This window comes from Pteropus vampyrus, unplaced genomic scaffold (genome assembly GCF_000151845.1).
Source record: "Pteropus vampyrus isolate Shadow unplaced genomic scaffold, Pvam_2.0 Scaffold181, whole genome shotgun sequence".
In the NCBI taxonomy this organism is placed as follows: Eukaryota; Metazoa; Chordata; class Mammalia; order Chiroptera; family Pteropodidae; genus Pteropus; species Pteropus vampyrus.
Genome location: NW_011888962.1, coordinates 236,973 through 260,186, shown reverse-complemented (window position 1 = coordinate 260,186; position 23,214 = coordinate 236,973). Strand labels below are relative to the sequence as shown.

The window sequence follows — 23,214 nt, the reverse complement described above, 5'->3', positions numbered from 1 at the left end:
AAATAAATAGTGTTTGGGGTGGGGGGAAGCTATCTGAGGAGCTGAAAAATTATGATTCTTAGATGGAAATAATCAAAATGCTTTTTTTCAGCTCTGCACTCTGACTTAGTATTATGTTCTTCAATCACTTTCCACAGCAAAATAAATGCTTTGCTGGGCTCATTTTTAGAAAAGATGGGATTCCCCAACCAATCTACACTATTAAACAAGTAAAATTGGCATAAGAAAGGTTTGGAAACAGGAACCAGATGCTCTTGTGTGGTAGATGCACAAGTTGCCACTCTCTTTAGTGTTTTTAAGAATGTGGGAACCTGGTGAGACAGAAACCTTTGATTGCAAAAGTAAATCTTCCCCTTATACATTTTACTTTATTGACACATAGATAGTGAAATGTTGTGGTGCAGTATCAGTCTATTTGGGGCAACCTTTTTTAGAAGGCCAGAAGGTACTACGAAATAAAAAGACACTATCGTAGTCTGATAAAAGAAGTTAGAATTTAATAATTATCTTACTCTTGTAAATTTAAGACAAGACAAATTTGTAAGAGAAAAAAACAGTCAATTATTTATCCTTTATTTTAGATTGGATTCAAGAATTACTACTGATTCTGGAAGTAAGTTGTCATTCGTTAAGCTATTACATGGTAAAGATAAAGTGTTCCATCACTATTGGAGCCAAATTTTAATCTCAATAATCATTAATCTCAAAAATCATAAATTTCAAAGCAAATATAAAACTAGATTTAATGAAATCAGAGTCAATTCTTTAGAAACAAAAGTGTTGTGGTATTTTGTGGCTATACTGAGAAGTTTCAACAAATACTATGTAAATAAATTGCATTTAAATAAATCAAAGACAAAGCTATTCAGTTTCTTTTACACAGCATGTATCTTCAAGATTATTGGATACAGTGTTTCCCAACTTCTTCACAGTTATTATTAAAAAAAAAAAAACAGCTCAAGAATACTATATTTCTAAGAAATCTTTCACAAGCACAATTATGTGTCCGTTTTCAATTTTGGAAAGCTTTGCCTAGTGAGTTATAGATCTTCCCCATAATTTTTACATGTTAAGTACCTACGATATGTCAAAAACTTGTAGATAAACATCTTGAAACCTGAGCACACATCCAATATGAAGGTACAAGTCTTGTGGGTACATCACGAAATACAACCCTTAAGCTTCACAAATTTTTATATCCAAAATATTTCATTTATGAAATATCTGAATAATGTTAATACCTTCTTATGTTAAAAAGACCAAATTTGAAAGATTACATGTCTGCTTTAATAAAGCTTGTTTGTCTTCCTTTTGTTTTTTGTTTGGATTTTGATTCAGTAACAAAGTGTTGAAAATTACCTTTTTTATGTTCACTGTAATGTACAGTGTGTACTCAAGAACACTAGATGATGGGTAGTTGATCAGAGAACCCAATGTCTAACTGGCATCTGGGACCAGTTCCTCTGTGAATGGCACATAACTCAAGGAAATATTTCTGGAATATCCTTGCAAAATGAAGCTTTATTTGACTAAAGTAATCTATCCTCCTATGTTCGGCAGTTTATTTTATTCCCAAGAGTAACCATCTCTTCCTTTAAATTCTTTTCATTATCTTTTTTTTTTATAGGACATCATAATAGAAATGAACACGCTATACTTCTTCAGACCAGTAATAAGACAGTAGCAATGAGAAAGTGTTTGTAATATTCTCTACTCACACAGATCCCTGAATATACATCCATCCAGAGATATGTCATTATGTCACCAGGGCACAACTTGTTCCTTGGCTGTCATTTTATTATAGCTGATGCAACAGTGAAACACAGCTAGAGAGATTTAATACTAGCTCCCTCTTATCCTCTGCTTCCACAACTTCCTACCTGTTTGCAGGGAGCAATTTCCATATGTGTGATAAGTTAAACCTTCCTCAGAGTTTCCAAGGGTACATGGACCACCCAGAAAAGTAAGCTAGTGCCAAAGTTGGGACAAGAAGGACCTCATAATTCTTCCTAAGGAGTCTGACCAGGGAACTAAGTAGAAGTCAGGATTGTTACAAAGCAAAGCAAGAAGGAGGTTAGAAGTAAAGAGGACTTCTCCTTTCAAATATAATTGAATAGCACTTGAAAGCAGGGCATGTCTGTGGACAGATGCCAAAGTGGGATATATACTTCTTAATACAAATGTGACAAGTCCATAACAATCTTAGCTTATTGAACCAGGAACAAATTTTTGGTTAACTCTTAAATCTGCTAGAATATCCATCTCTACCCCAAAAGTTATTAGTAGAGGTCCTTTGAAGATAATTCTAATAAGAAAACTAATCAGTTCAACAAAAACACACATAATTTGTTGCAATATTTTCCATGATAAGTGCACTAGTAACGGCAGTTGTGATTGTTACATGTTAAGTACCTACAATATGTCAAAAACAGAGCTAAGTATTTTATCTTCCCAATAAATCTATGAGGTGAAGTTAGGTACTCCCATTATTCCTATTTTTGCCCTTGAGGAGTTAGAAACTCATAGAGTGGTGAAATAACTTTCCCAAGGTCATATAGCTAGCAAATGGTGAGGCAGGACTCAAATTCAGACGATAAATGTTCAGATTACCCACTCTTTACCACTTAATACTCTGCCCGCAAAGATACTGTCATTTCATTCTCAACTTTTCTTTGTCAGTCTCTTAGTGTCTGGAAGTCCTATTTGCTACCATTCAATATTCAAGTGATCAACTGCCCTTGTCTCTAAATAAAATTGTTTTGTAGGTTGTGTCATTTTTGTCACCTGCTTTCCCTTTATCAAGCTCTGTTCATTTCCCTCTTTCTATTTTCTTCTCCATTTTGAACATTTCACTCTTTTTTTCAGTTTCCCTCTCTTTCTCTGTCTATCCTTCTCTTTTCTCCCACTTAATTTTTTTGCCATCTCTCTTTTTTTAGCTCTCACTTCTTTCTCTGACCTTTCAGAGGACGCTTTTCCTTACACACACACACACACTTGAGAGACTAAGGTTAACACCATACTAAAAGTAAACGAAGTAAAAATGCAAGCCATGGTTTGAAAGAAAATATTCATTTAATCAAGCATATATCTAACAAAGGACTCCAAAGGACTCCTGTCTAGAATATATAAACAATCCCAGAAATCAATAAAAGAAAAACTGGACAAATATTTAAATGGGCACAGCACAAAAGAAGATATCCAAATGTTCAATAAACATATTAGAAGTAAGCAATATCACTATTTATCAGAGTAATATAAATTAAAACCATAGTAAAATACCACTACGCATTCACCAGAATAGCTAAAGTGAAAAAGACTTTGAATGCTCAGTGTTAGTGAGGACACAGAACAACTGGAACCCTCATACATTGCTGGTCAGAGAGTAAAAAAGTATATCACTTTGCAAAATCACTGGACAGTAATAAAATACATGCTTACCTATTAATCAGAAATTCCACTTCTAGGAATATAACCAAGAGAAATTAGTGCATACGTCCACAAAAAGACCAATATAGTATACAGTGACTTTATTCATAATAGACCCAAACTAGAAACACACAAATATCTATCAATAAGAGAGTGTGAATAAGTAAATTATAGTCTATTCATATAATGGAATACTATACTGCAATTACAAAGAATAAACAACCGATACATACACCAACGTGAATAAATAACAAAAAACATTTTGAGTGATAAAAGCCAGATACAAGGAGAACATACTATATGAGCCCATTCATATGATGTCCAAGAAAAGGTGAAACTAATCTTTAGTGACAGAAGTTAGAAAATTGGGTGATAATTACATGGGTATCTAAATATATAAAAATTGATCTAGATATATACTTGAGATTCGCATATTTTACTGCATGCAAATTCCACCTTAATACAAGGGTTTTTTTTTTCTTTTTTTAAGTAAATAGATAGAAAACTATGTAAGAGGAAAATATAGAAAGCTATGGAATTCCAAATTACCTTGCAAAGTTAATAACATTTCAAGCCATGAATAGATGTTCCTTTCATTTACTTCAGTGATTCAGTGAGGCCTGAGTAATCTCACCCTATATGGAAAACTAACTAGTGGATGAACTGAAGGTCCTCAGCATTCTAGATCTTATAATTCTGTTTTGTAATCATTAAACATTTCTAAAGGTTGTTAAATCACAATACACACAACCTCACCTTAGGCGTACTCAAAGAGAATTGTTAAATAGAGTATCTTTGAACACATTCATGTTGCCTGGTTAAAAAAAAAGTTGAATTATGGAAGTGTTAATTATGAAAAGCCCTCTTCATGCAGACACTTCATGAGGAAGCTAATAGCTGGCACTCATCACACTAATTTTTGCAAGCCAAAGTTCCCTTCAGAAACCAATTATTCTTGGGGCTATACCGTGAGTTTCTAAAGAGGTAGTGTAAATCTCTAGACCCACTGTGTGACATTTGACAGAGCAAGTGTCTAATGTACTGACACATCAGAAGAAAGCAAAAAGTTAAGATGTTAATAAATTATGGAAAATAAATTCGAAAAGCATAAAAAGTCTCTTTTCCCATCAAAAATTTACAACTACCAATGTCTCTGTGTAGGTTGACACTGAAACCTAGAGGCATATTAATCTTTAATAGTGGGAAACTGGGCTGTAGACAACCCTAGCTAAACTAGTCTGAATGTCCCACTTACTCGTTCTGATAGCTGTGAAGGAATCTGGGGTTCTTGGTTAACTGAAATAGCTACAGAGTATAATTCCTGACTTGACTTTATACTTTCCTTCCAAACCTTAGAAATTCTTGCAAATTAAACTCTTTAATTATCTGTTTCTCAAATACTCAATTCACGAATTATTTTTGCTTCCTAAGATAATGATAGTCCCTTTAATATAGCTTTAGTCTTTGTTTCTTATTGTTTCTCTTGTCCTTGGTTTCTCCTGGCTGCCTTCTAGTATAGACAAGTCACTCTTGTTACATCCTTTAAAAACACAAATTCTTTCCTCCAAAATATTGAATAAATTTGTAAATGGTAAACACAATTTTGCTTTCACTTGATTAAAAAGGAAACAAACTTTGAACCAACAGAAGTAGTGTCAACAGACAATTCTGAATCTCTAAGTTCCTTAGTACTTGGAGACTATTTGTTTTTAGCGACACATTTATATTTAATTAAATTAGCTTAGCTTTTATGTAAAATTTTTAATTATACACATTGCCCAACTACATAGAGATATATTAAATATATTATACAATTTTCTTTTAAGGGCACTTGCTATAATGATAGCTTAAAATGAGAAATCATATTTAGCCACCACATTTCTTAAGATATCAAAGTTAATTGAATACATACAGGCTTAAATTAGTATATATTTTTATTTTATTTATAATTATAATTTCTTCTTCAAATGTAGAAAAAGCAAGGTAATGATTCTAATGTAAACATGCTGTGCAGAAGAGCCTGAGACTATTATTTTTAGAAAAGCCTATTTGAAAGGTTGGCCCTTAGCTGGTATCTGGGAACTTGGGTTCTCACCATTCTCTGAAAAGTGAGTGGCTCACAGCACCTAAACTGTTTGTGCAAGAAATGTGGTTTATGCTGAACAACTGCTTTCCTTCTGGGAATCTGGAATTTAGGCACATGCTAGGCAGAGGGTTCCTAAGTGAGCAGCCCTAAAAACAATTCTGGGCAAGGAATTTATTTTTCTTTTCTTTTTTTTCTTTTTTTATTGTGTTATGAACATTTAATATGAGATCTATCCCCTAGACAAAATTTTAAGTGCATAATACAGTGTTGTTAATTATAGGCACAATCTTGTACAACACATCTCTAGAGCTTATTCATCTTGCATAATTGAAACTATATACCCATTAAATAGCAATTCTCCATTTCTCTTACCCCCAGCCCCTGGCAACAGCCATTCTATTCTCTGTTTCTATGAGTTTGACTATTACAGATACCTCATATAAGCACTGAGTCTTTAATAGGCTTCCCTGGTAGAAGGCTTCCCTCTTGACTACATTTCACACATATTGTCACAACTCATTATTGGAGGAGCTAAGTGCATCCTTTCTGACTCTACTGGGACAGTAGAACTTGGAAGCTTGTGTATGTTTTTCTCAAGATTTTGGCCCATGTGCCTTTCTCTTTTCTAATTTTGCTTGGTATGCTTCTGCTGTAATAAATCTCAGCCATAAATATGACTATCTGCTGAATCCTGGGAGCTCTTCTAGCAAATAATTGAATCTAGGGTGGTCTTGGTGGCCCTTGACACACCTGATATCTGTGAATCCTGCCCTCTACACAGATGAACGAGAGTGGTGTTGATCCCCAAGAGAGGGAAAATAGGTTTTTTGAGACAGCATTTTTCAAAGAATGTTCAATTTGAGCTGCCATAGAGAAGACCCACCTGCTTTAGTGTGTCTGATCAAGAGATACACATCCTTCTTTAAATATGGATAAAAAAAAAAAAACAAAACACCCACACATTTCCTTTTACCATTGCTTCAAAATAAAAATTTTGTTATCTTTTTATTTACTTAGTTGTAATTTCATCATACCTTTTAATGATGTAGATCCTTTGAACTGGTCTATAACAATTCAAACAGCTAAATTCAATATCATAGAGGACAGTTACTGGCCATATTTCTTCTGATCACAATTTTTCTAACAACTGCTACAAAAATCTAAAAGGTACCTTCTTTGGACATGCCTTAGATTTGGCAGGAAATAAATTTATAATATAATAAATTACTTTGTCCTTATCGTCATAGGAAATACTCAAAAGTCTGTCCAAGTAGGGACCACTGACTTACTCCTCTTTTCTATCTCAGCTTCTTAAAAATGCAGCTGGTCAAAACAAAAATGGATGTGCCTACTATCTTTACTTTGTTTCACAATTTATTACCCTGTGATATTGAAATTAAAGAGTAAAACTCCACTGGTAAACCAGACAGAAAGAAAACTCTCTGTCGAATAGGAAATACAATGGCTACATTACAAAGACATGACTATGTGTGATTCTTCTATATATACCAATACTAAATAAAATCACCTCATGCTGGGAACTGAAACAGTATTCTGGTAAGCAATACCTCAGTGTCAGAGGCCAAATTACTAGGTTCATAAATATAATTGCATGTTTCCTTTGATTCTAATTACAATACAATCTCTTTGATTCAAATTTATTTTGCATCAATGAACACTGCCTATTGTGTCCAGATATGTATGTCTACACAGTAATTTGTCCATTAGTTCCCATTTGTTAAGATTTTCTATTAAATCACATATGACCAATATTAATTTGACAAGTCCAAGTCCCCTTGCCCAGATGTTTATTATCATTCACTAATACCTTTCAACTTCTTCTTGTAAACATTTTGACTAAAATGTCTCCTCCTCCAGAGATAGTGATGTTACCTGAGAAAAGTCACTCTTCTTTCTTTTGGCTCTAGAAACCCCATTTTCCTCCCACTCAACCCAAGCAATGAGCCACAAAATCTCAAAACACCACAGAAAGTAATCGCCATCCAAAATATAAAATGGAGAAATGTCGCCCAAGGGCACTCACCCACTGGAGTCTGCAGAAGTGATAGCAATCAGTGGCAAAATCTTCAGGGGGAGGCTGGTCGGTCTTTGAATGTTCTCTGATTCACTTTTCAAATCAGCTTGTTCCAACTGTCGGAAGGCCAGAGGGGGAAGCTGAACATTGCGGCACGAAAGCCTCCGCACCAGATAGGGTCCCATGGCTCGGACAGGGTCTTCTTCTTCATTACTGGAATGCAGTGTTTCCTCAGAGGCCTAAGGTGAAAGTTCAAGAAAGTATATGTAAGTGACAAAAGTTCTGCTATTTATCATTACGTGATGGCTTCATCCTTTTGGAGGAAAAAAGTTATGGGAAACATGTACATGGAAAATGCTAACTAGAAAGTGATGACATGAACAGAACAATATTTGGTGAAAAGAATAGAACAGCTGAAGTCTCAATTTATCTTAAACACTAGCAAATTTGTTCACCAGTAAATTTAGAATGGCTCAGTTGTTATATTTAATAATCTTCAATCCGTCATCTTTAATAATCAATATTTATGAGCTTTGTGCATGAATTATGTAAAATCAAGGGTAAATCAAAATATCTTTCTACATTCTATGAAATGAATTGCAGAAAATTCATTGCTAATTATCTTGACATATGACATATCCATACATACATGCCTACGAAGAGAGAGGAAGACAATGAGTTTTTTTTCTTCATACTTGGGACTGTATTTGTTAACACATATTTTCATATGTCTCATGTTACTTGAATATTCTTTTCAAAGGTTTATATAAGACATTTTGAGGGGAATTTGAAAAAAGGTCATTAAAAAGACTTCTGAGTACCTAGTAGAATATTTAAATCACAGCTAAATTATGTAGATTTGATCAATATTACCCACATGCAAAGGCAAATCGAGTCTACAATAGAATAGACATTCTAATATTTTGATTCTACTTGAAAAAAATATACTGTTACATTAGCAATAATTATTTCCAAGTGGTTAGAAAATCTACTCTAGAAATATTTATCATATCTATATACTAAAAATGATGCCATCATGTTATCAGATAACATGCTGGGTTTGAGAATCCTTTCATTGACACTTTGCTGGTTGTGTTCCTACAGTGTTTCTTAATCTGCATAGTTTTTCTGGTTCTTTATTATAAAAATTGGAATAGCCTTTACCCGCAAGAATGAAACGATATCATACATGTAATGTGCATAGCTCATTACCTACAGTGTGATAAGCAATCACAAATGGTTATTTCCTTTTCTTCTGAGTTTTACAGGTGAAGAAACTAGCCCAAGGAGGCAAAGTCCTTTTCCTGAAATTAAGTCATTGGTTATAAATTAAAAGTACATTAACTTTGGAGAGTTCATATCTAGTTTGGAATCTTTGTTGCACTTATTATACTATTATTTGGGGACAAGTAACTTAGGATCACTGAAGTTAGTTCTACATTTGAACATTGAGTATAATAATATTTATTTCTTAAGTTCATTGTCTGGAGCAGAGATGGAAAGTATTTGAAGTACCAATATTTGGCACAGAGTTTGCACTTAACAAAATACTAGCTATTAGTATTATAATCCAGGCTAATTCCCTTTATCTTTTCAGTGTACTAGGCTGTCTTTGATATTTCATTGATCTATATTGCTTTACAAATAGAAAATTTGTCCTTTTTTTATTCATATCTTGAAAAATGTAAAAGGATATATAATGGTGGACTGTATACAGCCTTAGGTTTTATTGCTAATTTTTAGATACATAGGAGAAAAGGAGGGCAGCCACAGGTAAAAAAAGAGATCAAAGGTAAAAACAAAGATTATTTCAAATTCTAAATATGAGTACTTAGATTCTGAGACTCTGTTTTGAGAAATCTACTTACTTCATAAAATAACATTATAATAATAATAATAATGATGATGATGATGATGATGATGATGGCTTACAATAGGAGAAAATCTTGTCATTTGTGACAACATGGATGAAACTTTGAGAGCATTATGCTAAGTGAAATAAATGAGACAGAAAAAAACAAATTCTGTATACTCTTACTTATATGTGGAATCTAAAAAAAGAAGAAGAAAGAAAAGAGAAATAAAACAAACCTACAAAAAAAAAGTCAGATTTGTTGTTACCAGAAGCAAGAATGGGGGTGAGGGGTGGAAGAATAGGATCAAGGTGGTCAAAAGGTACAAATTTCAAATTATAAGGTAAATAAGCACCAAGGATGTAATATACAACATTATGACTATAGTTAACATTCTATATGATATATATGAGAGTTGTTAAGAAAACAAATCCTACGAGTTCTCATCACAAGGAAAAAAAATCCTTTTTTGGGGGCCAAGGGTATCTATATGAGATGATAGATGTTAACCAAGCTTATGGTGGTAATTATTTCATGATATTTATAAGTCAAATTATTATGCTGATATACTTTAAACATACACTATTATATGTCAATTATATCTCAATAAAACTGGGGAAAAATTAATTAAAACAGCTAAATATACTGAATCCTTATTAAATGGTGCTGTGTTTTACATACACCATCTCTTTTAAATTTTACTGAAATCTTCTGAGTTAGGTTCTATTCTTTCTCCCATTTTACACATAAAGAAACAGAGACCTATAAAACAGCATGCCCTTGTCACATTGTCACATAGTTAATAAGGTGACCAGCCATTCCAGTTTGCCTGGGACTTTCTGATCTTAGCACTGAAAGTCCCATGTCCAGAGAAATAATCTAGTCCCAAGCAAACTAAGATGGTTAATCATCCAAGAAGTTGAGATCCAAACCCAATTTATTTTACTTAAAGCTGAAGCTAACAACCACTCTGCTGTACTACCTTTAACAAGTATTGTCCCTGTCAAAGCAGGTATTACTAGAAAAGAATAGAACACACAATGATCAACCATAACTTAATAAGCCTCACATTTTCATTAAAAAAAAATAGCATAAATGGGATCAGACAAGGCTACATAATCATTGGAAATTAATTATAATTCTTGTTAATTGAATCAGGAGGTAGAGATTCTAGGCCTGACTCTGCCACTAATTACTTATGTGGCGTTAGGAAGTCATTTCATCTTCCTGGGCTCTAATTTCCTTAGACATAAAATCAGCGGTTGTACTCAATGAAGCTTAAGACCACTTTCAGGTCTAAAATGTTCTGATTTTATACTAGTCCATGACAAAATTAATGCTTAGTAAGCTGGCAAATATGGAAAATAAAAAGAAAATGTGTACCTGTAACATTCTTACCTTTTAGATTGAGAAAATGAGCCTTTGTGTGTTTGTGAAGTTCTGTGTGTTCATCTAAGGACAGAACTGCAAACTGAAACCACACTAATAGGTCATAATTTTCATCATATATTTCTTGAGAGAAGTTAATGACTTAAGTGTATAGATATTCTTCTTCAGAATAAACATGGAACAGAAGAAGAAAGGATGAGTCTAGCAGAGCTAAACATTGAACATAGCTGACCAAAGTTAACATCTTTCTATAAGTACTTAGCTGCCAACTCTGGCAATTACCTTGCAGCTGCAGAAATGCTTTATCTAATGAAGGACTTAATGTGTATGACATTCTCTTCTAGATAAAACACCTCAAGAGGTAACTTCTTTTGAGAGGGCAATGTCTATTAAAAATAAAATGTGGTATTTTTATCTTGATAATAAAAATGATGAAGCAGTAGAATTCTATATCCTAATATTTCCATTCAAAAACAGTATAACAAGTGGCTTTTTAAAAAAAAAATCCAGATCAGTATGTACCAGTTATATTTAAAAAATAAATACAACAACTTTGTCAGTAGAAAGCAGGAGGTTAAATAGTCTTATTTTAGAAAGAAATGTAAAACTGACCACCAAGGCAATATGTATTTTATATAATTGCTGGAAAAATGACATTTCGGAAGAGGGTGAGGAAAAAGATAGTATTTATAATATCTCTAAGCCATTATTTCTCAAAATGTGATGCTCAAAAGCCCTGCATGAGAATCACAGAAAGTGTTCCTAAAAATCAAACGCTCAGGGCCTATCTAGATCTGCCTAATCAGAATCTTTATTATTAGGGCCTGGGAGTCTGAATAACTAACTCCCAAGGATGATTCTCATGCATACTAAAATTCGTAAACTAATGGTTTTGACATTTTAGACAAAGTCCAATAAGATCTTTTGGCTAAGATCCAACCACAAAGATGCTCACTGAAGCTTATTTACAATAACAAATAACTGGATATAATCTAATTATTGTACTGAGAAATTGGCTTAATGAATTTTGATACATCATATTATGAAATACTATGAGGCTGTTAAAATAATGCAGAAGATAATGTGATTATGTTCATAACATAATGCTCAGTAGGAAAAACAGACTACAAAGTGATCTCATTGTTGTAAGACAACACCAAAATAAAACAAAACGAAAAAACTAACACATTTATTCATAGAAAAATTCTGGAAGGATGTATCCTAATTTTCTAACATGACTCTCTGAGTAATGGTGTTGGTGGTGATTTTCACATTTTTATTACTGTTTTCTATATTCTCTATTAAAATGTGCTACTTTAAATTTAAAAGTAAATTAAAAGTCACAATAATAAAATGAAACAACATTCACCTTGCTATTGATGGAAATGAGAAATAACTCTATGCAGTTTCAAGAAAGCAATATGAAAAAAGAAAAAAATATTCAAATGAATTTAATGCAAACCTGTTAATATGCAATCAAATGAAATTCTCTGTCTTAATTAACAAACTTATTTGTAATAGTTGATGGATAAATAAATTTAATATAATTCTTTTCACTGTTAAGATAAATACCTCTCTAAAAGATATACGTAAAGTAATTCCATAGTAATTGACAGTTACTATAAATGAGCATTATATATGCTATTATTATTATTTATTTTCTTCCATTTCTATGAAACTATTTAATTCATTTTTGTTCTCTTTTTCTATTCTCCCAAAGTAGTTAGCAAACCACTTAACAAGGCCTTTAGCGCAAGGACATACACATAACTGGTTCTAAATAAATCACTGTGGTTGCTGATAATTTTATAGTTTTTGATATTTGCTTCATATATGTATCTAAAAATAAAATTTTTTATAGAGAAGTTGTCTTAAAACTTATATTTTGGCATTGCATGAGGGAATATTTCTTTCTAGGCACATAGCTAGACGGCATGTCCAGACTCATTTTCAGGTATATGTATACAAATCAGTGGTGTTACATATATGCAATGGATTATGAGTTGAGGAAGTGTGCCACTTTCATACCTGGCCCGTAAAAACTGTGAGTACAAACTCTCATTTCTCTCCCCCTTTGTAACCTCTTGCCATATATTGAAGATGGTGGAGAAAAAAATAGAAGTTATGGTTCCTAAATAACTGTTTAGAGAATAGATACGTGCCAATCAAGAACATAACAATTTGGGCTGCAGGAGTCACAAGTAATTTTCTGTTGTGGTAAGCCACTAAAATTTGAGGTTTCCTTGTTATAGCTAGTGCTATATTATATATATAATCGCATCCCTATTCTTTGAATTTAAATGAATTAGGCACTGCTTTTCCTCTAAATACTTACAGTCCATGTGGGGAGAAAGATAATCACCAGTGTAATAAGAGCTATAACAAAGGACTAGGGCTCCTTAGGAGTGCATAAGTAGGATGAACATTTTTGTGAGTGAAAGGGGGTGGGTGCTAGCCAGAAGTGACATTGATGGAAAAGGAATGCTTGGACTGTCTCAGGCAAACTAAAATGTATGATTACCTCATAAATCAGGCATTTCTTTTTGTTTCCTGTCTACTTCTCAATCAGTTCTGTTTAGACTCACTGCTGAATCCTCTATCAACTGTCTCTTAAACCTAGGCATTCTCCAAGATGCTGTGCTTCAACCATTTCTCTTCTCATCCTACACAATTTTAGATCAAAGCTCTGGAGCTTTCAGGGTGAAATCTGAAACTGGCCCCCATACAGGGAGGGCAAGAAAACACCAAAGAAAGAGGCAAGTTACTCTAGATTGGTAGGTGACAGGTTTAATAAGCAAGGAAACTTACATACAAGGCTTGTCTTGGGCAACCACAAAGTGAGTAGATCTTTGCACCTTCCCACCAGAATCTTAAAAGTTTATGTAGAGTTTTTAACTGGGTTCAGTCACATATACCGTCCAGATGATCTCAACAACACATTGCTCTCTCAAGGGCGCATTTTACAAATGGTTCCCACTGTGGGAATGGTGGGCAGAACAAACATTCCAAGGACAAGGGAGGGGGTGAGGAGCCTCTGACTTAGCTTCAGGGTCAACTAGTGGTCATATTCTCTTGCTGACCTCCTCTAGTAAACACTCATTAAAAATATTATTCAAGACAATGAATACAAATAACTTATACCTTTTTAGTTATGACCTCAAGGTAGCTTTCAGCCTGCCAATTGTACTGAAATGATTTGTATATGTATGGAGTGTGTGTGTGTGTGTGTATGTGTGTGTGTTTGTATTCTCTTTGTTAGCTTGAACACATTTGGAAGCATGACAGTGTGCCATAACAACTTTTGTATGTTCAGCAGTCGGCCAGTACCTGTGACAAAACATGCTGAATAAACCTTGCTGAATAAACAAATGAAGAAAACAGACACATTTGACATCTTTTTCTCAACTATAAGAAATAGGGAAATGGGGAAATACTATTAGATATTAGTATTACTATTAATGTTGGTTTATAACTATTAATATGTTAGGTAGAAGTTATACCATATAACAAGGAATTTATTTTAAAATTCCAAGACTTCAGCCATTCAAATTGTTTTGGTCGATCCTCATGGTTAAAACTTCTTTAAAATACTTTTCACCTTACTTTTCTTGATGAGAATGAAAGAATTCAGGCACTCAATCCTTCCAGAATACCTATGCTACATAGAGAATTATAGAAGTTAGCATGTTAAATAGTTGTATAGGTTTTCAAGAAGAGGGCAAATTAAACTGAAGATAGGTTTTTATCACTTCCAATGTCATATTCCTTTTTCCTGTCTAATTAGTTTGCTGCAAAATTATCCTCTGAAAAGGTAACGATTCCCTGTGCCTGAATTTATAGTATAAATAAGACAATTTTTGAAAACTGAACAAACTCTTTAAGGCCTAGGATATTATTTAATAGGTTAGCATCACAATGGATTGAAATCATACTCATAATCTAAAAGTACTATATACCAATAGTAGACGTCTATATATTATTCTGGTATGTCTCCATAAAATTGTTCACAATTACACTAAAGCAGTAATTTAAAATCTGCCTTAAGATTGTCTAAGCCCTATGCCAAATGTTTTTCCCCTTATCTCATTACTTATTATATGTTTTTTTTTTTTAATTAAAATCCAATGCTAAGGTTGCCCAAATAATCTTATAGGAAAGTCATAAGTCAAGGAAATAAAGTTAAATACCTAAGCTTTTTTTATATTAAAAAGAGTACTATGCTGAATTAAGACAATCCATGTTCAAATGGATATTTGTGTACAGATATAGAAAAAGCACTCTTGCAAAAATGAATTCCAAATGAAATGACAATTTCCACCCTAGGTTAACACAAAGGTAGCAAGCAGCTAGCTCTCAAAATCGACAGAACATAATTCAAATATAGGCTCTGATTTCAAAATGATTAAAAGAGACAGAAATCACTGAAGTCTTTCTAAAGCCATTTCCTATAATTTACTCATCAAAACTTCTAAAAAATGTATAAAAGAAATAGAAAAAAAATTATTATTCAGCAATATTCTACTATATATTCTCATCATGAAGAAAGTCTACCGAAACTCTAGGATTCTATTAATCTTTCATAAATAGCACTGTGCCTTTCCTGGGTGACCTTGAAAAATGAAGTAGATTCTATTTTGTTAGCAGAGGAAGGAAAAAAAATTTAAGGAAAAACATGACTTCTACCAATTATTTATTTCACAATGATATACAGTAATAGAATCATCACTGCAAAAAAGGAGATAACATTTTTTTTTTTTGCCCCTAATGAACATATCTTCCTAGAAGAGTGGATTAAAACTTAGCTGGTTTATTCGCTTAGTGTTTTGAAAAACCTCTCACTTGAATAATCGGGTGCCAAATCACGACATTAGAGAAAACACAAAGATTTATTGTCTTTATTTTCAAGTTTTATTTAAATACCAATATCAATCAAAAATGTATTTATATACATGAAAGCAAAAACTAAAACCATCATTTAAGAGAGAGTTTATTTATAATAATAAACTAAGTCTATAATACTAAAATAAACTAACAAAGATGAAGGAGTACAGATGAAAAAGGAGGATATTTATTAGCAAGGACTTCAACTGAAAGAAAAACAAAGAGGTGAGAATAAAATGAAAAATTTTAGAATAAAAAATAATAAGAGGATGTGTGTGCCCTATTTTGTATAAAATTCTACTATGAAACTACAATACCCAAAACAGGTTGGTACTTGCAAATGATCAACAGAAATATCAGTGGAACAATACATATTCCCTTAAATATTTCTTATATAAGGATTTAATATGTATTAATATATATTAAAGAAAATACTATCAACTAATAAGAGAAAGAAAAATAAGTGTCGGGGAAAGTGGTTAGGTATATCATTTGAGATGGAATAAAAAAACTTAAATATGAAAAAAATACTAAATATATTTTAAAAGCAAGCCATAGAGTAATGTCAGAAAGATGATGGAATAGGAAACTTCAGACCTCATTCCCTCACAGACACACCAACTTAACAACAATGAACAGTCGAAAAAGCATGAGAACTCCAGAAACCAGTTAATTTGCAGTAGTTCAATCAAGCTCAGAGCCAAGAAGAATCACATTGAAATGAATAAGTAAAGCCATTTCATTTCATCTATGATAGCCCTCTCCCAAGACAGCACAGCTTGGTGCAAATGGGAACAAAAGTCCGACTCATGACATTTCTTTTGGGAAGAAAATAGAAGAGTGGAATGTACATCGAATGTCCCATCTCTTTTTTTGAGGGGGCATAGCTCAAGAGACTGGTTTCTGTCTCATCTGACTTAAGCACTGATGGGGGACCAGAATACTTTGGAAGTGTAGGGATCACTGAGAACAAGAGAGAGCTCAGAAGGGCTAGAGTACCTGCAGCACTGTAGACAGACAAGAAAGAAAGCAAGAAATTATAAGCTCCTGAAAAGGAAGCTGACAAACCTCACTAACTGAGAAATTACATGCATAAGTTCAGAAAAGATTCATCCCCAGAAAAGGTTTAAGTGGCTGCCAGAATTTCTAGCCATGCTTGCTGGTATACATAAAGAGCCTTAAAAATCATTCATGCCCTTTAACCTAGGAATACCACTTCTCAGGAAATTAACCTAAAAAGGTTGTCATCAGTGCAGCTCCAAGTTTTGAATACGGTATTATTTGTAACATGATTAAGGGTGAAAACTTTGAAACAAAAATTCTCTAGCTATAAAGAAATGACTTTTAGAATTATATAATAAGTACTAAGTATCTGCTAACAACAATTTATTGAGAAATTTCCACAACATTCTGCCAAATGGAACAAGTAAAAGCCAGTAGGATAGGTGGATGGAGATACACACACACACACACACACACACACACACACACACACACACACACACACACATCATGTTTCTCAAAATTTATAATACACAAACACACAAATTGCTAACAAACTGGAAGAAAATGTAGCATAACAATTATCTTTAGGTTGTTCTTTTAGGGTATCTAAGTCATCTGCATTCAAACCAATTATACATAATGCATAATTTTTGAAACCAAAAAACTAACGAGTGAATATTGCTGCATTCTGCCACAAAAGATGTGATCACTTCCCTGATTCACCATCCTCATACAACCCTTTGTATCCTGTCATTACTCTACTCCTCAACTCCCTCCATCCACAATTCTGGCAAGAACTGTGGAGGTGAATAGGAAGAAATCAATTCAGAGATAAGGAAGTGGGAATAGGATGCATAGGAAGGATGAAAATTTAAGAAATCTAAGGGAAAGGAAAAAAACGTTAAGACTAGGAACAGAGAATTAGATGTGATAAAACAACAAAAGCACTGAAAATAATTATAGTTACTATTTCATGTCTTTAGCAAATAAAAATTTGAGAAAAAAACATTTCAAAACATGTTTATTCTCTAAAACAATGAAAAATGTAAGGCATACATTTAGACATAACTAATAATTATAGAAAATTCAAGAGACAGGTGACTATGTTGAACAACATCATAGGAATGCAATCAACAAAATCCAACCATTTCCTGAATGCTATGATATATGACCATGTTATTTCAACAAAAAATTACAGAGAGAGAGAGAATAGAGAGCAATTTATAGTCTAAAAGAGAATTAAGATACATAATAATTTCAATCTATTAACTTTGTTTGGAACTCATTTCAAATAAAAAAATCATAATTTTTAAAGTAAAAAAAATTTGATATTAGGAAACTACTAGAAAAATGTACAGGTATTTTAATGTTATCGAGGTAATGCTTTTAAAGACTATTTTTAGACATACTAAAATACTATTATATGTTGGGTTTATTTCAAAATAATCCTACTAAAGGGCAATGTGGGTGGGGATACTGATAAACGAGCACTGGCTGTGTATCAAGAATTATTGAAGCTGAGTGATGAGCACTTAGGATGTATCTCTACCTTTACGCATATTTGAAAATTTCCATTATACATTTTTTAAATATAAAAACTCATAAGAATTTTTTTCCTTTAAATTGAGAAAGGAGAAATAATGTGCTGTGCAGAGGTGGGGGTCCCAGCAAGCAGAGAATCACTGAAATAAAATAATGCTTATATCGCCATTTTACCTAAAGCTGAGTCTAAAATAGGTCTAAAACTATATGTTCATGTTGCCCTATGAGGAAGCTGCGAAAACAGATTAAAACAAATTCATAAATTACTAAATATTCTTCAGAGATAGTAGCTGTGTCCATTTAACACATGATGGTGATGATAATGGTGATAATGATGATTATGATGATGATGATGGAGAATTCTAAGGTGATGCTGTACCACTCTGTGACAGGAATTTTTCAACCATTCATTATCTGTGCCACAAAAGCAATGATTCATAGGTCTAATCCTACCATTAAGTACCCACTAACCTCTGACAATTAGGTGCTGCTTTTCTTTCTTCATCCTGATGTTAAATACGCAGAGAAAGATGTTATCCATTAAAAATAACATTTAGCAATAATCTATTATCATATCTCCTTCAAATAAACTGAAAGTTTCTTAGAATTTAATAAGCTATTGCTTTTCACAGTTAGCATACATCGCCCCCACCCTTCCAGGACCGCATTCTAAATACATTCATCTCTGGCATACAAAATCAGGGATTTAGACTTTTCTCTCCTTCAAGGTTACAAAGCAATTTCTCCTTTTTCTTGATTTTGAGAATATGAAAATCGCTAGTGCTTCACTACAAAAGGTGCATAGAATTTTTACAACAAGCATTTAAAAACTAGCTACTTAATTTTGTTCCTTTGCCACTTTTGGCCTCCAAACATTATTTTCTAGGTTAATTATAAGATTACTTTTCAGAACATCACCTTCAGTAACCACTCCAAACAATGAAAAGTGAAATCAGTTCCCAATGGTTTGATTTGCTATCATTGGTTTCCCTGAGGATAGAATAACGAATCACTTCAAATCTCAAGGCAATATGGATTTTATAAGTTAGATTACAAACATCAGGGGATAAAAATGTATTTTTATCACACAGAAGTAATTAACCATTTCTAAGCTGACATAAAACAGCTGAAAAGCAGAATAAACACAGACATCAATATGGATACGACGTAGTCACATATCAGAAAAATTTTAAGTGATTGGTTGTTTCGAGTAAAAATCGAGCAAATCATTTTCTTGTCTATACCATAAATATATAATTGGCCAAATACTTTACCTCTCAGTTTTGTTTCTATACATACACATTTTACTTTACTGTCACTGTGATCAATATTTGATATTAAATACATAATCTCATTTCCACATCACTTGCCTGATAGATTCTCAAGATTGGAAGTGACTTTAAATGCCATCGAGTTCAATATTCCCCTTATTCCTTTATATTCCACACATACAACTAATTGATTTTTCCTATAGCACTGACAAATAGACCAAGATTCTACTCTTGAACATCTCCAATTGTGAAATCTGCAAATATTCAATGTGTATCTACCATGTGGCCACACTAAATTAGCTATAAACAAAATGTACGAATATCTCTGTCCTCAGAGAGCTTACATTTTAGCAGCTGCTGGGATGGAATTCACCACTTACAACCTGTTTTACTTCGTTTATTCAATAAGTAATCACCTACTGTCAATATGTTTTAGAAACTCTTCTTGATACTGATGAAGCAAAGACGAATAAAACACAGCAAGTCTCAAGTCACTGTGAGAAAGCTATTCAACATATTTAATGGAAATTTTCTTCTCTATAATTACGACAAGTATTTAGCATTCTGGGGTCACACTGATTAGGTCTAATTGTTCTTCTATAGGAAAGTCCTCAGATATATTTGTAACTCCCACCTCCAACCTTGTTTTACAGGCCATACATCCCCCATGCCTTTTCTTTCAGGTGTTAAGCACTAAATTACTACAGGGACCATGAATGTAACGCAAATGAATGAAGCGAACTGAGAAGAATACAAAGACATAATCACTACTTCTTCATGGTTAGTTTCCATCTAAGAATGTAAGAGCAAAACCCAGAAATCTATATTTTAATGAGACATCTATTTATTTTGAAACATCTGATATTAATTTAAATTTCTAAAAACCCCATGTGGGCCATATAAAACATATTTGAAAATGACAAGTTTGGAGCCACAGCTTTAGATATTCTTCACATTACATAGTTTTGACTTCTCCCTTCATAATGATTGCAAGTTTTTAATATACTCTCGTTTCTCAATGTCTTCCTTCAATTGAATTGCCCAGGATTGGCATCCCAGTTCTAGGTGTGGAAGAACCATCATGAATATAAAGCCAGGTTATACTCAGTTCCAGTTATACTCAGTTCCAGTTATGAAATTCAAGACTGAATTAATATTTTGTGAAGCAGGAGATTCACATCATATTATCAATTCATGTTTATTTTTAACAACCTAACTCTCTAGTTGCCCTTAAACTAGATCTCACCACTGCCCCATTGCTCCTCAGATGACATTAATTAGTACTTATCTCCTTGTATTTTAGAATTCTGTATTTTCACTTTTTAGATTTTGTTGTATTATATTTATCTCTTACTTCCAGTTTGTCAAGTACTTTTTGTATACTGATTTTGTTAATGACCGCATTAGCTGTTTCTTACATTTTTACCTCATCTGTGGATTAGCTCTTTATATTATTAATGTCACTAACAATTAATGACTAAATGGTAAACTGGAGAAACCTAAAGACCAAACCTTCTAGTCAGTTACAAGAGGACTCTTTCTAAATAGTCATTGATTTATGAATACAGCCATTCGATTATGACTTTGTCTAATGGTGCCTTTCTACATCTTAATCACAAATTTATAGGGAAGGTTTTATCGATGTTAAAATCCAGGTAGACAGTGGGCATAGCACTCCCCTGGTATACTTGTCCTACAGGAAAAGGAAATTAATCTGATATGCTTTACTATTAGTGATTTAATACAAACTCCGTATGATCACCACTTTCTTTTCTAAAGGCTCACAAGTAATTTTTTATCAATCCAGTTTAGAACGTTATCTAAGATAAATCTATTGATCCATTTACCATTTCAACAATTATTTATTGATTACTTATGTTAGGCACTGGAAATACCATAGAAACAGACAAAAATTTCTCCCTTTACAGTATTTCTTTGCTGTGGGGGAAGAGCAAATAAACAATATAAATAAGTGGAGTAATATAGAATGTTAGTGTCAAGTACTCAGGAGAAAATTAAAAGTGAGAAGGTAGACAGAAAGTCTAACAGATAGAAAATGGGGATAATTTCGGGGAGGAATCCATGGAAATCCTCTGAGAAACTAAAAACTGCAGAAAAATCTAAAAGAAATAAGATTAATGTCCTACTCCCAAATGATATAACAGGTGGGAGGGATTACGTTTCTCCTTCTCCTGAAAATGTAATTTATTCAGTCTCATCTCTAATGTACTGTTTCATATTTCCTCAAACTCTTCAGCAAGTTATTTAACTTCTATATGTCTCTTCATTTGTGAAATGGGCTTGATAATAGTACACACATTATACAGTTATTGTGAAGATTCAATGAGACAAAGCATATAGAGAGTTTACACAAGGCCTGGCACATGATAAGCACAATGTATTCTGCTATATTCACAATTTATAAATTAGGAATTAATATCAGTATGCCATGGGTATTTTTTTCGGTCAGACAGGACTTTTTCCAGCACATTACTTTCTCATTAAATAACAGCAGTCAGTGTAAATACACTATGAAAGCTTAACACAGCACACTGTGGAAGAATGTGTTTACATACTTCCTCTTGCCTCGTTTGGTCACATGCTTTGTCTTGGAAAAGCCTATTTGCGTGGATTACTTGGTTCATTGTGCATTTTGTGCTTGTCTTCATAGCATTAATAAGAGAGGTTTAGTTATCACATCTAAAAGTTCTTTCTATGCCATTTCATTCATATTAGGTAGGTTTTTTTTTTTTTTGAGGGAGTAGGGTTCTTCTTCTAGTTTGACTTCACTTCTTTCCCATGTTTATTTTACTCTCCTTATCTGAACATATTATCCTTAGGAAAAAGTCCACTTTATTTTCATGTATTCAGTTTTAATATATGGCATGAATAAGTTAAGGGATTTCTTCTAGACATTGTTGGAAAGGTTGCAGATGATTCCAACACTGTACTTGCTTAACGTCTTCTTTCAAAATTATATGTGAAATGAACAACTGTTTCTTATGCTTCAGTTGCAATAAGTAATTACGAAAGAAACATGGACAAGTTGTTAACAGTCCTGGGTCCTAATTCTGAGGGTCAAAGACAGAGCCTGGTGCATTGAGGGTGGTGTCAAGTTCAAAGCCTTACATTCATACTTTTGAATGTGTTCAACATTAGATAAATTCTATTTTTTCCTACATAAATATAGATATCCACGAACAACTTAAAATCAACAGATCCAAAGCTGACAGATCTCTGTCAGTCATGATTAAATAGTAATAAATGATATGAACTGGAAATACCAAATAATTGGGTAGCCATTAAAGCCCTAACCTCACATATGCATCTGTATGATTTTTTTTTCATTTCTAAACTTTATTTACTCAAAGGTAGATATGACAGGATATAAAGTTGCCATTTTTTGAAAGCTATATAATTTTCTTATTTGGCATGAAGTATTTATAAAGATATGATAAAATGTCATACTCTTTTTAAATAGTATGATATATAGACTAAATACTTTCCTCAACAGAGTGCAGCTAGCTAATGTGCAATTTTGAGATTAATTTTAGTTCTAAATCATTTTTATTTTATTTAATTTTATGGATATTAATTTCTCAAAACTTCATAATAAATAGTAGTAAAGCAACCAATTATAAATATTTTCTAAAATAAATTCAAGTTAAAACCTACTAATACCCTCTCAGTTACATCAACAAGAGCAAAAATTCTTCTCTGTATGAC

General features: G+C 32.9%; 1 protein-coding gene across 1 annotated transcript in view; it reads right to left on the bottom strand.

Annotated features, from left to right (window-relative positions):
• Positions 1–7,229: 7,229 nt before the first annotated feature.
• Positions 7,230–23,214, bottom strand: part of LOC105299349 (cAMP-specific 3',5'-cyclic phosphodiesterase 4D-like) — a 148,910-nt gene continuing 132,925 nt past the window's right edge. The window contains exon 3 of the mRNA XM_011371031.2: positions 7,230–7,786. Coding sequence (XP_011369333.1) covers positions 7,553–7,786 — 234 coding nt within the window. The 3' untranslated portion in view covers positions 7,230–7,552. The remainder of the gene's footprint in view (positions 7,787–23,214) is intronic.